The sequence below is a fragment of the Mirounga angustirostris genome, unplaced genomic scaffold (assembly GCF_029215605.1).
Source record: "Mirounga angustirostris isolate CCGP_5_RB_7025 unplaced genomic scaffold, mMirAng1.0.hap1 SCAF_1, whole genome shotgun sequence".
Classification (NCBI taxonomy): Eukaryota; Metazoa; Chordata; class Mammalia; order Carnivora; family Phocidae; genus Mirounga; species Mirounga angustirostris.
The window spans coordinates 78783425-78799234 of NW_026991709.1; the positions used below are offsets into that span (position 1 = coordinate 78783425).

Sequence of the window (15810 nt, forward strand, 5' to 3'; positions counted from 1 at the left end):
TCTGCCACTGTCCTCAAGAACCAAAGAAAATGTTAGCATTCCATGTTGGCCATCACAGTGGCTATGAGATCCTAGAGAAGGAGGAATTCACTGCGTGTGATAGTCTGGGAGTGGAGGGGTGAGGACTGGTTAGGAAGACTTCACTTGGGAGGGCTTTATGCCCAAGAGAGAACTTGGAGGAGGTGGAGCAGAGGAAAGGTCAAGCCACTCATACTCTGCTGATTCCCATCATCTCATTTAGGCTTAGTCTGGAGCACATTCGAGGGCACAGTTGGTGAACCCTCAGAGAAGATAGGGAATGGTGGAGCTGTGGCAAACTGGAAAATCTAATTCCCATTTTGCTAAAATACCATGTGGGCCAAAGGAAAAAGCATTTCAGGCAGATTTCGTCCTGGGCAGCCATGTTGCAACCTCTGGAAGGGGAAGAGGCATTGAGCTGGGAGTCAGGGGTTTGGGTCCTAGTCCTGGTGCTATCATTCTCTTATTGTGATCTTTGGTAAGTAATCTCACCTCTCTGAGGCTAGGATTCCATACCTAAGAAGTGAGGGAGCAGGACAAGGTGATCCGTAACATTCTATGACCCTTAACGGTCATCATCCTCTATATTTATACAAAGCATCTTAGATACAGGGAGTCATGAAATTCTTTTAATACCTGGCATTGGGAAGAACCATGGTTCACCATTGGACCATGCCAGAGATTTCTAAAGTCTTTCCTCCTAAAACATCAAAATTGAACACAGAAGCAAGCCAGAAAGGGGAAAGCCGTTTTATCTAGCATCATAATATCCACCTTTCCAGGGAACCTTATTAAGCAAATATTATTTGCCCTTCATTTTACATGTGAGAAAACTGAGGATCAGTGAGATGCAATGATTTTCCCAAGGCTACCCACAGAGTTAGGGGCAGAGCTGGAAGGTGAAGCGAAGACTTTGATATCAGCACAAGCAATGCTGAGACGTTCTTGACTCTGATTGTGTTTCATGCCATCCTCATGGACCCAGAATTATACAATATCACATTTTTGTTTCAAGGGCCCTCTCTCAGTACCTCCAGTGCTCTAGAGCCCAAATCTGGCTTCAGCACAGCTGAAGCTCTAGGTTTTCAAGAAGACACCTTTGTTCTAGGAAAGACTGGATGGAGAATGGTAGCAACCAAAAAGAATGGCCTCATTTCAATGAGCTCTCTCAAAGCTTGTTGCATCATTCAACCTCTTGAAAGGACAAAAGCATATCAAGAAGAAAAACTTTAGTGGAGAAAATGAAGCAAGAGTTAGAAGAAATGGGCTCTTCTTCTGGCTCTGTCACTAATGACTTTGAGTATGTCACCTGCCTTCTCTGAACCTCGATTTCTGTATCTGTAAATTAGTGGTTCTCCAAGCTTCCCCAGCTCTGACACTGGCAAAAGGCACCATTCAGTGCTGGCTTTGTTGGAAACATGGACTCAGCCACAGGCCTGGCCCTCACCAGATGAGGGCCTTTCAGCACTAAATGAGCTATTGTGCAGGGCCAGTCACAGATCGCCTTGAGATGTCACCTCATAGGCTGTGGCTTGTAACTAAGAGCCTGGCCTTCCACTCTGGAAGACCAGGCCACAGAAAGTTAGCAAAGGCCAGCTCACATCTGGCCTGGTGGGAATGACAGGGTGCCTAAGGATCATGTAAGAAACCTTTGGCATCAGGAGGAAGAACATCTGAAAAGCATTAGATTGCTGAAAACCTGACCTCCCAAAGTTGCCAAGAAAATTTAAATGTTCCTTGGTCTTTAAAGGATCATTGAAAGTATCCAGGACCAAAGAGTATAGCCTGGCTATTTGCAACCAGGAAGAAGCCCATACTCACACCAGGCTTACCTCCTAGGCCTAAGAACCCTGCTGGGAAGGCTCATGTGAGCTTGTTCTTGGCCAGTGGAGGAGTGGTACTGAAGACCCCTGCTCATGGGCCAAAGGCGTTTGGCTGCAGGAGGCTGGTGGTGCATGTGCATGCTCGGGGTACAACTCAGTGGAACGAAGTTTGATCAGACCTTTCTTCTTCCCCTGAAGGTACTGCAGGGTTCCTGGGTGCAATGATGGGTGGCTCAGAGCAGGGCCTATGCATCATTGCTTGTAGATTATGCCATGTTTCCCTAACCCTGGATGCCCTGTGCACACATTCACAGCATGAGTCCTTTAGGCCAAAGAAGAAAAAGTTATAGAGCCCATGACCATGATTTGTACATGTAATGAAGCACTGTGGGATATAGGACAAGACATTGATCTTAGAATCTAGTTAAGCCCTCTGCTAATGCCCCTGTTAACTTCATAGCCATGTGACCTTGGGCTAATTGCTTAACGTCTGGAGAGTTTTACTCACCTATAAAATGGGGGTGGCCAGGGAACATGAAATAAAAATTGAGGGAATTTGGAATTTGAAAGATCCACAGAGATCATATTGACCAGCTGCCTCATTTAGCCGGTCAAAAATTTAAGTCCAGAGAGACAAATTTACTTACCCAGAATCGCACAGGACATATGAGAGAAAAGCCAGGTCAAGGCCCCAGGTATCTTGGCTCCCAGTCCAGTGTTCGCTGTGACCTGCTAGACAGTCTTTTAGTTTCCTTCCATCTCTCAAAGCCCATGACCTATGGTTTCCAGAAGTTTTCTAAGTATCCACAGCATGGGCCACTTCTGGAATATCCAGGCCAAAGTGAACTTGGCTGGAAATGGTTCAGGATGGTGAAGGCCCATGCATGCAATGGTCTGGTCCATAGATGGCACTGGCTACAGAAGAGCTAGACCACACACAGGCCAACTGGAAAGACTTAGGTCAAAAGTCACACCCATGCAGAGCTCTCCCGGGCCACCATGGCCCTGTAATGTAGAGTAGGGTCCCATGTTGGCATAATCTACAGTGGATGAGACGTGAATTTCTTTCTGTGGCTCTTTTCACATGGCTGATCTGACCAGTCCCTGTTTCTTATCCCCATTCCCTCCTTCTCCTTACAGTGTGTGGTCAGCCCTCCCGCTCACTGCCAAACCTGGTCAAGAGGATCATCGGGGGCCGGAATGCTGAGCCTGGCCTCTTTCCATGGCAGGCCCTGATCGTGGTGGAGGATACCTCGAGGGTGCCAAATGACAAGTGGTTTGGGAGTGGGGCCCTGCTCTCCGAGTCCTGGATCCTCACAGCAGCCCACGTGCTGCGCTCCCAGCGAAGAGACAACACAGTAATACCGGTCTCCAAGGAGCACGTCACCGTCTACCTGGGCCTGCATGACGTGCGGGACAAATCAGGGGCTGTCAACAGCTCTGCGGCACAGGTGGTGCTCCACCCAGACTTCAACATCCAGAACTACAACCATGACATAGCTCTGGTGCAGCTGCGGGAGCCCGTGCCCCTGGGGCCCCACGTCATGCCCATCTGCCTGCCAAGTCCTGAGCCCGAAGGCCCAGAGCCCCATATGCTGGGCTTGGTAGCTGGCTGGGGTATCTCCAATCCTAATGTGACCGTGGATGAGATCATCAGCAGTGGCACGCGGACCTTGTCAGATGTCCTGCAGTATGTCAAGTTACCTGTGGTGCCGTATGCAGAGTGCAAAACCAGCTACGAGTCCCGGTCGGGGAACTACAGTGTCACAGAGAACATGTTCTGTGCCGGCTACTTCGAGGGTGGCAAGGACACATGCCTCGGAGACAGTGGTGGGGCCTTTGTCATTCTGGATGACTTGAGCCAGCGCTGGGTGGCCCAAGGCCTGGTGTCCTGGGGGGGCCCTGAAGAATGTGGCAGCAAGCAGGTCTATGGGGTCTACACGAAGGTCTCCAACTATGTGGACTGGGTGTGGGAGCAGATGGGCTCCCCACAAGGTCTGGGAGAGCTCCAGGTGGAACGGTGAGCTGACCGACGTCCTCAGGGCCGGCCTGCCCTCCCCCAGCCTGAGTGAGGCTGTACGCGCACTTCCGACGGCACACTCCAAGTTACTCACCAGACCAAACGGAATGGAACCCTTCCTCCCAAGACAGCCCCCGGGGCTCTGAGAGGCAACAGTGTGGTACAGGAAAAGGCTGTATGCAAGAGGCCTGGGTCCACGGCCCTGAGCGAGCCCCTTCCCTTCTGTAGGCCTCACTCTCCCCTGCAGTACAATGAGGGAACTAGCCCTCTGGCTAATCCCAGCACTCCTCTCCAGAAGGGCCTGACCCCGGTGGCCTTATGCACTCCTACTCACTTACCAAACCCTTCGGTCCCACTGTTGGTGTGCCTGAGCTTGGACCTGATTGTTAGAAAACCATCCCTTATGTTGAGCTGAACACTGAGTCCATCTATTTTCTCAAATTGGCCCTCGGCACAGACGAGTCTAGTCCCTTTTAGGGGGAAAGCACTCAGGCTTGAGGAGACAGGGGTCAGACCCCCAAGGCCCTGTCTCCTAGTGTGATGTCTTGGGGTACTTTCATCCCTTGGATTTCTCTCCCAAAAGTTTCTTGTAATCCAAGCCTTATCCCTGTGTTCTCTATTAAAGGAAATCTCTCTATTAAAGGACAAAGAGAAAGCTGGAAAGCTTTGTGGTGACTAAGGGGAGGAGAATATCAGTGGGAGGCTCCCCATCCCTGAGAACTTCCATTGTTGATTTTGAACACATCATTTAGACTCATGTGTCATTCTCCAGTACCAGCTGACAACACAGGTGTCCACACCTGCAACTCCAGACAAGCATGAAGCAAACTTCCAGCTCTGAAGGATATCATCTGAAAAGGCCACCTGAGCCCCAGTCCCAGGAACAGAGACTCAACTGGATTGCCTGGAAAAAGAGAAGGCCCACACCGTGCCCCACTGTGTGTGCTTCTAGGCAGGAAAATGGAAGAAGGAGTGGGCTCAGGACATTAGGTGTAACTTGATCCCGCCAGATCATCTGGTGTGCCCGCAGTCTGAGCTCTTCAGAGAACCCACCTGGCATGGATGTTCACAGAGATCCAGATCCACTCCTTGGGTTTCCAGCAGCCAGACAAGGGAAGCAGAGACTTGCCCGTAAAAGACAGTGAAAAGAGATAAAGCCAAGAGTGCTGAGTTCTAGCCTCAGCTCTGCCCCTAACTGGCTGTCTAACCTCTCACAAATCACTTTTCCTTTGTGGGCCTCAGTTTCCCCATCTGTAAAAGGAAGACATTAGATCCCCCTCAGGGTCCTTCTGACTCTAGCATTTAGTCTTCTGATTGCCCGCAGGCTCTCCCTGAGCCTCACAGGGTTGATTGTGTTCCTTCTCCCCAGAGCTTGCTCTTCTGGGATTTCTCCATCAGAGCGAGGCAGCCAGAGAAGTCCCTGAGAGGGATTCCAAGAGAACAATTGGGAAGTGTCCACTTTTCCAACCGGTTCATGAAAGCACACTCCTATGTAGAGGGTGCTATATTTTGTATATTTTATATCACAAGCTTCACTACTCTGCAAGGCACCTCTGCACTCTGTTTCTCCTGTCAGGGGTCTAAAGTGGAAATAAACTTCCTGTGGATAACCAACAGCCTTCATTCTGGGGTTTGATGATTGTTGACGCTTGTTTATTTTTGGCTTTTTGAAGAGAGACTGGCCCCTCATTAAGCTACTCTCTCTCCCATTACAGAAAAGGTACAGCTTTTGTCATCTGGACCTCATTCAAGAAGGAGTAATGAAGAATGGAGTCGGTTATGGACATGTGTCCCTCTAGGCTGTGCACGCCTTCACTGAAGTGCCTGCCAATTAAGTTCTTGACTTCAAAGAGTCCAAACTAGCATGCAAGACAGGGTCTCATGCATCTAGGTCTCACACAGGTGAAAGGCGTCAAGTGTCATAAGAGAAGTAGAGATTGCAGCACTGTGGGAGCTTAAAGGCAGGAGAGAGTCACAGGGCTGAAGGGGATCTGGAGAGCTTTGCAAAAAGGCTGCAAAGAATGCACCAGGAGAGATGGGCCAGGGTGGATGAAGATCAAGCCGGGAAGCGGGCGTGAGTGGAGCGGGAGCATGGGGAATCCGGGAGAGTGGAAGGAGTCTCGAAGGCTATACTATGTTTGTGCTGTCCTATGACCAGTGATTCTCTAAGTGGGAGTATATCAGAATCACCTGGAGTGCTCGTTAGAAATGCAGGGTCTCATCGACAGGGAATTCTGAATGCGTAGACCTGAGGGTGGGCAGCAGGGTGTGGGAAGTGGAGGGAAGCACTCTGGAGAGAGATGGTGAAAACCCACCAGACCTAGGGCTAAGCTGGTGCAGATGTAGATGCGGGAGGAGTTTAAAACATCCAAGTAGTGTATTCAGCAGGGCTTGGTGTATAGGAATCCTATGAAATGGTGCAGGCATGGAGCGGGGTCAGGTGCATAGCTAACCTGTTAGCGAGGCTTCTCCATGGATGCACTCATGGTTTGCCTTTGTTTGGGGTTTGTATCATAATGAAAACATCATGTTTTTTACACTATTGAGAACTAAAAGAATCTTAAATTGTGCTTGATGTTTTACATGTAACTGGTCTTGAGGATTATCTGTTTTGGATTCTACTAAAAATTTCAAATTTTTCCTTTCCTCTAGATATTTATGTTGTGATGTACTGAGATACTGAGGTACCATGAGGTTACATGGAAAGCACTCTGTGACATGGCATGGAGGAAACACATTACTCTCTGCTTCTCCTAGTGATTTTTTACAAACTTAGGGGCTGATTGAATATGGGGGCTGAAGGAAATGGAGGAAACCGGGATGCCGTCTATGTGGGCATTAACAGACATTTGGAATGTCAGAGGGGAGGAGGTCATGAGCAATCCAGCTGGAGATGTAAGGAAGGAATAGCAAGAAAGGAATGGCTCAGAGGCCAGAGCAGGTCAGAGACACGGATCTGAAATCCATCAGGGTATAGGATAGGTGGTAGGGTGCCACGGGAGGAGACTGGTATTATCTACCATGAGTGTACAGAAGAGTGGACAAAGGACCGATCGAGGGGACCCCAGCATGGAAGGCATGGAGAGAAGAGAAACCTCAAGAAAGAGACCAAAAAGGGGTCGGAAACACAGGAAGAGAAGTGCTTCAGAAGCCACGGAGGGAGCATGAGGAGGGATAAAGTAGTCAAGAGAACCAATGCCACAGGGCACTCTAGAGGACAGTCTCCAGGCAGGACATTCCCCAGGGATAAGCATCCAGTCTCTACTGTCAACTCTGAGAGGATCCAAGAAGCAGGCCCCCTGCTGTGTTCAAAGTCTCCAGCTCTCCCTCATCCTTCCCCTCCTCCCCTTCCTCCTCCCCCCCCTTCTTCCTTCTCCCCCTCCTCTCCCTCCTTCTCCATCTTTCTTCTCTCTCTCTCTCCTCCTTCCCTCCCTCCTTTCCCCCACTCTGTGTCCAGACTTCTCCTAGGTTTTATCTCTCTCCTGAGGCAGGAGACTATACTTACATCCTCCTTTCTCTCTGACTTGGAGTAAAAATCATATGATGGTATACTTAGTTCTCTGGGTTTTGGCTCCTTGAAACCTACAAATCTTTTAGCACAATCCCTGACTCTTCAAATGAAAATTTCCACTTCTAATTTTGGTTTCTGCTTTGCTCCTTCAAAACTCAAAGTTGTGTCCAGCCGCACCTAAAGCACTGGATGCTCCAGCTTTAATAATAGGGAGCCAGAGGGCAAGGGAAATCCCTGGAAATGAAGAATACATGAGAGGAAATTTCAAATAGTATCTTCCTACACGTGTAAATATCACCCTTGAAGTCCCATGAATGGGCCCAGAGCCATTCTACCTCCATCTATGATTGGGGGTCTATTAAATGTCCAAACAGCTACTTTATTCCCAGGAGTGTGCAGAGCCTGGCGCTCTCTTCTTCCAAATCCACCTCCAAAGGAGAAGGAAGGATGTGGAGACTGAGTGTCAACTCCTCTTTTCAGAAGCTTGGCTATGGAAAGGCTGAGAGGGAAAGACTATGGAGTGAATGAGAAGCCAGGAAAGCAGAAGCATGGTTTTAGGGTAAGAAGATGTGGCCATGTTTTGGAGGCATAAGCAAAGGAGAGATTCAAGATACTGGAAAAGGGTGAGAATCCTCCAAGCCAGGCCCTCGAGAGTGTGGAAGTGAGGAGATCCAGAGTCCAGAATTACTTCTGAAGAGAAAAAAGTTTACAGAGGGGGCAGATGGAGAGAAGATGCTTGAGGGAGTTCTCACCCAGTGGGCTCTGAGATTCTACTGGGAATGGGGACAGGACATTAGCCTGGGGCAGTGGCCAAGGACATGCGGAATGAAGCTACTGGGAGATGCTGAAGATGCATCCCAGCCCTACTCAGCAGCTAGGTGACAGTTACAAAGAAGGCAGACGGTTACCTGGGTATGAGTGCTCTGGGAAGTCACACAGGTAAGAGTTAGTGGTGCTGGCCAGGGTAGGAAAAGCTCAGAAGTCAGGAGACCTAGAATGAGTCTTGTCACTAACTCATAGAGTAACTTTTGGCATGTTAATTCCCTTCTTAGAACCTCAGTTTCCTTAGCTCTACAATGAGAGGAATGGACTAAATAGTCTTCAAGCGCTGTTTAGCTATAAGATGCTGTGTGTCTGTGTCTGTAAATCCAAATCAGTGGAAACAATACGGAGCAGGCAGACACTTGTAGGGGTCTTTACCCCCCAAGGCCCTGAGGAAGGGCTTCTCTGAGAAGAGATCCCTGTGGATACAGCATGAAAATTCTTCATTAGTCAGGACTCTTTCATTCATGTGAAAGAAACCCAATACAAACAGCTTACAGGAGGGAGGGAGGGAGGGACAGAGAGAGGGAGGAAGGGAGAGAGAATTATAGGCTCACATAGCTGAAAAGTCCTTATCACAAGGCTTCAGTTATGGTTAGATCAAGGAGCTCAAATATCAGGATACAGTCTCCCTCTTGCTTCACTCTTCCTCATCTAGACTCACTTTTTTCCATTAGTAGCATCATTCTCAGAAGACTCCCCATGAAGTGATCATTGGCAGACCTTAGCTTATAGTCAGCAATTTAGCAACCCCAACAGGAAAGTCCTTCTCTTTTTTAATATGGTTAGCAAAATTCCCAAGGCAGACCTTCACTGGGCTGGCCACAGTTACATTCCCATCTCTGAGCATTCGTCCCCAGAGGATGAGAGGATTTAATTCATCAGGTCTCGGTCACATTCCTACCTCTAGAATCAGAGGTAAGATCATTCCAACTCAGGGCATATGGACTAAGAATTGAGGGAGAATAGACCCCAGAGGAAAATTAGAGTGCTGTTACTTAAAAGAGCAATGAATGCCAGGAAAACAAAAATAATAGATGTTCCTAAGAAAGGGTGTTGAGAGATGCCTGGATGGCTCAGTCAGTTAAGCATCTGTGGTTAAGCATCTGCCTTCTGCTCAGGTCATGATCCCACGGTCCTGGGATTGAGTCCCGCATTGAGCTCAAATAAATAAAAAGAGAGGGTGTTGAGCTGGTATCTCTGGCAAAGAGCAAGATGAAGGCCACAGTGTGATCTGTCCCTCCCTCCTTTGGCTGCAGTGTGTGGGGTCCCCAAGTTCTCCCGAAAGCTGTTGGCCAGGATCTTCAATGGACGCCCAGCCCAGAAAGGCACCACCCCCTGGATTGCCATGTTATCATACCCGAGAGAGCAGCCCTTCTGTGGGGGCTCCCTTCTAGGTAAGGAGATGTGGAAAGGGCTGGGGACCCAGCATTAGGGGGCAGGGTGAAAGTGAAAGAACCCAACCCTCTTCCTGGAGACTGACCAAGATTTCTCCATTGAGATTCACTGTCCACACTAGAAGTGAGACCCAGAAGGACAGTGTGGTAGGAAGAGCCCTTAACTGGAGCTAGGAGATATGTATTCCTGCTCTAGCTTGCTCCTTCAGTCAACAAACACCTATGAAGTCCTGGTCAGTCTCGGGCACTGGGGAGGACTAAGTTGAGGAGTCAGACCCTCAAACACTGATTACAAGGCACTCATGTGAACCTCAAAGGCAAGGTGTACCAGGGCTATGGCACCAGGGAGAACCAGGAAACTCACCCTGGAGAAGCCAAGGAAGGGAGATTTACAAAGGCCCTGAATACCACACTTAGGAATTTAGATCTATCCTGAAGGCTGCTGCAGATTTATAAGAATGTTCTCTCCAGGGGCCATACACATTGAAAGGAGAGTAAATCCTAAAGCCAGGATTTCAGTGAGGTGGCTGTAGCAATTGTGGGGAGGGGAGTCATTAGCCTCAGAATAAGGACAGGAGACAAGGGATGGCAATAAGACAGACTCAACAGCATTAGAAAATAGAATTGTCAGGATTTTGCAATGGAGTGAATGTGGGTGGGAGTGGGAGCAAGGGTGGGAAAGAAATGGCTGATGGCTCTTCCTGCCACGGGTTGGTCCCAATGATCAAAGGTCCATTCCAGCTCTGATATTATAGGAAAAATTGATACCCACCTAGAGTCCCTGGCCAGTTCCTGGTCTGATCTCACCACAAGGAAGAAGGCCTGGATGGGTCCACATCTGCCTGGGCAGCCCCCAGACTGCCAGGCCCTCCTCTCACTCCACTCACACAGTGGAGTCAGGCGAGGACAGCTCCAGGCTAGATCAGTGCTTTTTAAACTTTAAAGTGAATAGGAATTACTTGAGGGTCTTGTTAAAATCCCCAGATTTTACTACCGAATGCAGAATTCTATTTCAATAGATCTGAGGTGGAGCCTGAGAGTCTGCATTTCCAACAAGTTCCCAGATGAGGCTGATGCTGTTGGTCCAGGGACCACAAGGCCTGAAGGGTGGCCAGTAAGCCCAGGGTCTTCTGTGGACCCACCTTGGGCTGTCTGGGGCTCACCAAGCCCATAGGTTTAAGGGAGCCCTAAAACCCTGTTTAAGATGTTCGGTCTTGGCCTCTTGGTTAGAATAGGCAGATGAAATCAGATTTAACTCCTCATCTTCAGATTAGGGTTATATGATTGTCTGACTTGGGGTTCCGAAACGCAATGGAAAGGGGTACCCTGAAGTGGTCTGAAGCAATGGGGGGCAGGACGGGGCAGTGTACGGCAGAACATATGTACAATTCCGTTCTCAGGCTCCAGCTGGATCGTGACTGCCGCTCACTGCCTCCACCGGTCGCTCGATCCAGATTACCCAGTCCTACATGACTCAGACCTGCTCAGACCTTCTGACTTCAAAATCATCATGGGTGAGTGAGGGGCAGGCTGACTCCTGAAGCCAGCATTGGTTCTGGGCATGGGGTGTGTCCACTCGCTCACTTATCAGGGCAGGACATCTGGGATGAAGAACAAGCTGGAACTGGAGTCCAAGCCCAAGGCTAAGATTTTCAGGTGGCGAGACCACGAGCAAATCACTGAAGTCGAGGCCTCCATTTTTATAATGGTAAAATAAGAGCCCAGTCTAGATCATTCTAAAGACACTTCAGGCCTCTAGGAATCCATGGTTTCAAGGGAGTCATACCCAGACAATCCCAGCTTACCATCTCTTCTGTAAAGTCTAGACCATCAGCTGATTCAGTTTGGTTCAGCACATCGTTCAGCACATAGTCACACTACAGACCCTATGCCAGGATCTAAGAACACAATATAATTAAGACCTAGTCCCTACCCTCAAGGAACTTACAGTCTAATAAAGGAATAAAATATGAGCACAGAGACCTCTAGTATAAGATAGGAAGCAGTAAGTCCTATAGGAGAGAAACAGATAAGGTGCCATGGGAATTCAAAAGAAAGAGACTTGTAACTGAAGAATCGAACGCGAGAATCAGGGAGGCTTCCTGGAGGAGAGAACACATGACCCAGGCACTGAGGTGTGATGATATGGTTTGAACATGTGGCAGTGAGCATCAGAATGAGTGTTATAAGGCAATGGGATCAGCTCAAGAAGAAAGACAGAGGTGGGAGCCTATGGGAATACTTGGCGAAGGGCAGGTAGGGTGGGACGGCTGGGAAAAGGGGAGCGGGGGCAGCAAAAGGGTTAAAGGCTGAAAACAGACCAGATGGGACAAGGGGCGACAGGGAACAAGGTGGGACCTTACCCCGTGCCTCATGTGCCTTCTCTCGCCCAGGCAAGTATTGGAGGCGCCAGTCGGATGGGAATGAACAGCACCTCAGGGCCAAACGCCTCTTCCTCCATCCCCTGTACGACCCCAACACATTTGAGAATGACGTGGCTCTGGTGGAGCTGCTGGAGAGCCCGGTGCTGAGCGACTTTGTGATGCCCATCTGTCTGCCTGAGGGCCCCCCCCAGGAAGGTACTCTGCCCGATGCCTGACCCCACCCCTGCAGAACAGCAGGGGCCTCCCTAGGCACCGCTGAGCCAGCTGAGCCAGCTGCCAGGGTCTGCGGGGTCCCTCGGCTGCCTCCCCAAGAACAGCTAAGTCAGAGGTGGATCCAAGGCAGCACACAGTAAACAGGCAGGCTTGATCAGTACTCGAAGGCCTGGATCAGTCAGGGTCCAGATGAGAAAACGGAAACCAGACGAGTCATTGCAAGAGGGAGAATTTAATCCAGGGCCCTGGAGGACGAGGGCAGTAAAGGGGATGCTAACCTAACGCAGGTAGTACCCGCAGGAAAAAACCACCCCTTCTCGGCCTGGGGGAACAAAGGGGAGAGGATGGAGTCAGAGAACGTAGAAGCTTGGAAAAAGGACTCAGGAGCCTGCGGAGGGGCCCCGTGCTGACGTGCTGGGGGGAATAGCTGGGACCAGGCCCCGGGGCTAGGTCAGTGCCAACAGGAACAACAAGCCTTCCGGGAAGTCTCCTTATTTTGGGGAGACCCCCCCACCGACAAAGCGGAACTGCCACTTCAGAATCTCATCTGCAGCATCACCAAGCAGAGCAAAGAGCAAGTTTGGAGCTGAGGGACAATAGCTTAATCACCTGCACAGGTTCAAAACCCGGTCCTGCCACTTCCCAATTGGGTGACCTCGAGGAAGGGTCTGAACCTCAAGCCCCTTGCCCCGACACTGAGGATAACACCCCATAGGGTGGCTGTGATATTTAAGTGAAATAATACACTCAAACATAATACACTCAACATTTTCATCTTGTTCTAAATTCAGTGGTGCTGCGTCATAGCTAACTTTCTTGTGTTCGAACAAATGACAAAAAGTGGTTGAATAGAACTGAGCCAACAGGAAAGGCACAGGTATGGGTCTGATTTATCAGACGCCATGTGCCCACCATGTATCAGTTGCTCTACTTTCACTAATATATTTACTACTTATAAAAGCATTGTGGGGGGGTGTTGTAGTCCCATTTTCCAGATGAGAAAACTGAGGCCCAGTGACGTGAAGTGACTTACCCAAGATACAGCTTGGAAGAAGCATAGCTGGGGCTGGAAGCCAGGTTGTCCCATGTAACCCCGCATGCTGTTTTCAGTAGCCAGACTCTTTTTCACATGAAGAAATGATTGCTCTCTGTCAGTGCTCAAACCATTTCCATCTTGTCCCCACATCTGCCAACTTCACAGACTTGTAGGGTATCAGAGCTGGGAGAGGTTTTAGAGGATCCCAAGTCCAGCCTCTTCCTTTTATGTTTTATGGGTAGGGAAGTGGGGGCTCAGCAGGGGAGGGTGGGTCGGGGGCTCGTCAAAGGCAGCATAGCGCATCGTGGACTGGGCTGAACTTTTACATTTTTCACAATTATTGATTGAGCACCGACTATGGCCTGCGCTACTGGAGGCAGGGGGATACAGCAGTGAACAGAGAGCTGAGACGGCCGCCTCCGTGGAGCCTAGGTTCTGTGCTACTTGGGAATGAGGGCGAGTGAAGAGCCAATCAACGAGCTAATGACTCCCAGAAATAAAAGCCCAAACCTCTGTTTCCTGTGAGCTCCAGCCCAGCAGTCCTCCTCCCCACCATGTCGCCTTTTCTCTGATGGGGCAAATTTAACCCTTCCTCCACAAGCAGAGAATGATGGGGCTGCAAGAGGCAACCCTCTGAAAACCCCACAGACAGCCACTCGTCCCTCACCGTGTCTTCTTTCTTCCAGGGGACATGGTCATCGTCAGTGGCTGGGGAAAGCAGTTCTTGCAAAGGTTCCCAGAGACCCTGATGGAGGTGAAGTTCATTTTATGTCCTATAGAGAGGGATGCTTCTGCCTGCCCCACATTGGACCCTCCTGTTCCATGTTGCCCCTCAGGGATTCAGAGTCTCGGGCAGGGGGTGGGTGAGAGAGAGACTCCAGGGGCCCAGGCTCACCCCCAAAGTTCACTGGGATTGTGAATCCTAACAAGCTTGGTCTGTTTGTTCTACGTGGGGCTCTAGTCTCTAAACATTGTTCAATGTTTCTGTAGCATAGTAAAGCCTCAGGTAATGGAAATTCTTCCAGAAAACAGTGGGCTTGGACACCCCACAAGGCATCTGTATACTATAAGTATCCACATACCAGAATAACCAAGCATGAACTAAAGAATGGCCTCTTGAGAGCTGCAGTCCTTGCAGTAATGAACTTGATGGTTGCATTTAGAAGTTCACATTTCTATCATTTCATAAAAGAACACTGCACTAGAAGTAAGGAGCTATGGCTCCAAGTACTGGCTCCTACCAACTTGCTGGGTGATCTTAAACAAGTCATTTGCCTCCCTGGGCCATTGTATAGTATCCCAAGCTGCAAAGGTAGGGGCAATGCTGGATGTCCCCCAAGACCTGCCTGGCTCGGACATGACTGGGGTTGGTAACTGCCACAGCTAATCTCTGCATCCTTCAACATATGTTATTTTAACATACTTTAAATTTTCGGATTTGCAACAACCATTCATCGCTTCCTTCATTAACTCCCAGGTATTTACCTGGTGCCTCCCACGTACCAGACGTTGTGCTAGCTACTAGGTATGCTGGGGGCAGGGGGTGGGGGAGAACACATCTGGTCCCCAGCCTCCTTGTGCTGATAGTCAAGTGAGAGGGACAAAAAGTAGTTACCAACATGGTAAATGTGATGAGGAAGAAGTGCAGGAAGCTCCAGCATGTACAACAGGAAATCTAACCTCGTCTTTGGGGTCCAGAAGGGCTCCCCAGAGAAGGTAACACTCGAACAATACCTGAACGATGAATAGAGGTGAGTCATGCACTTGGTGGTTTGCTGAGGATATGGGCTCATGACCACCCTGCCCTGACTTTCTCTCCCCACCTATTTGGGAAGGCCGTGGCCCAGGAGGGACCTAAAAGGTGAAAGTCAGCAGGAGCTATACTTTTGGGGTATGTGACTCATGCCGTTCTTGCTCTGGGTAAATGAGACTCAGGTGTTTCCTCATGTGGTTCCAGACTTCACCTTCAACATTTACCCCCAAGCCCCAAGGGCAACACTAATCACAGTACCTTACTTTATTGCTTCAGGTTAAAAAATATATATTTATATATATATATATACCTGAGTGTTGACTATGTTCCAAGCCGTGTAAGTAGAAGTGGACAAAATACAGACCCAGTGTCTAGAAGCTCATACTGTAGTGGGGGAGAAAGTAAGTAAATGCCTGCTCTAAGGTGAGCAGCGGTAAACCCTACGGTACTGAACATTTTTATACTGCGCTTGTAGTTTACAAAACATCTGCTCATTCGTCTCCTCTGTACCGTTCCATGTGATGAGTATGTCAAATATGGTGACTTCCATTCTTCAGATGAGGAAGTGGTCTCAGAGGTCTGAAGGGCCGTGATTACACTCTATGTCGCAGATTCCATAGCCAGTAATTGTAGGGATGGGGGGAAAGTAGACTGACCATAAGTTTTGAATACATTTCCATATTTGGAATAATGAATGCGCTAGGCAAATATTATCTCCGTTCTACAGATGAGAAAACTGAGGCCCAGAGAGGGCAAAAGACCTGTTCAAGGTCACACAGCAAGTTCATGCCTGAGACAGTTGCAGAATATGGATCTCCTGACTCTTTAGTGTT

General features: G+C 49.2%; 1 protein-coding gene across 3 annotated transcripts in view; it reads left to right on the forward strand.

Moving 5' to 3' along the window:
- Positions 1–15810, forward strand: part of MASP1 (MBL associated serine protease 1) — a 64532-nt gene that overhangs the window by 45181 nt on the left and 3541 nt on the right. For 2 of the 3 annotated variants that reach the window (XM_064582825.1, XM_045903175.3), the window contains one exon: positions 2982–7055. In XM_064582825.1, coding sequence (XP_064438895.1) covers positions 2982–3865 — 884 coding nt within the window. In that variant the 3' untranslated portion in view covers positions 3866–7055. Of the gene's footprint in view, positions 1–2981; positions 7056–9453; positions 9592–10991; positions 11106–11984; positions 12171–13910; positions 13979–15810 lie in introns of those variants that run through there. The other variant, XM_045903176.3, reaches the window with a different exon arrangement.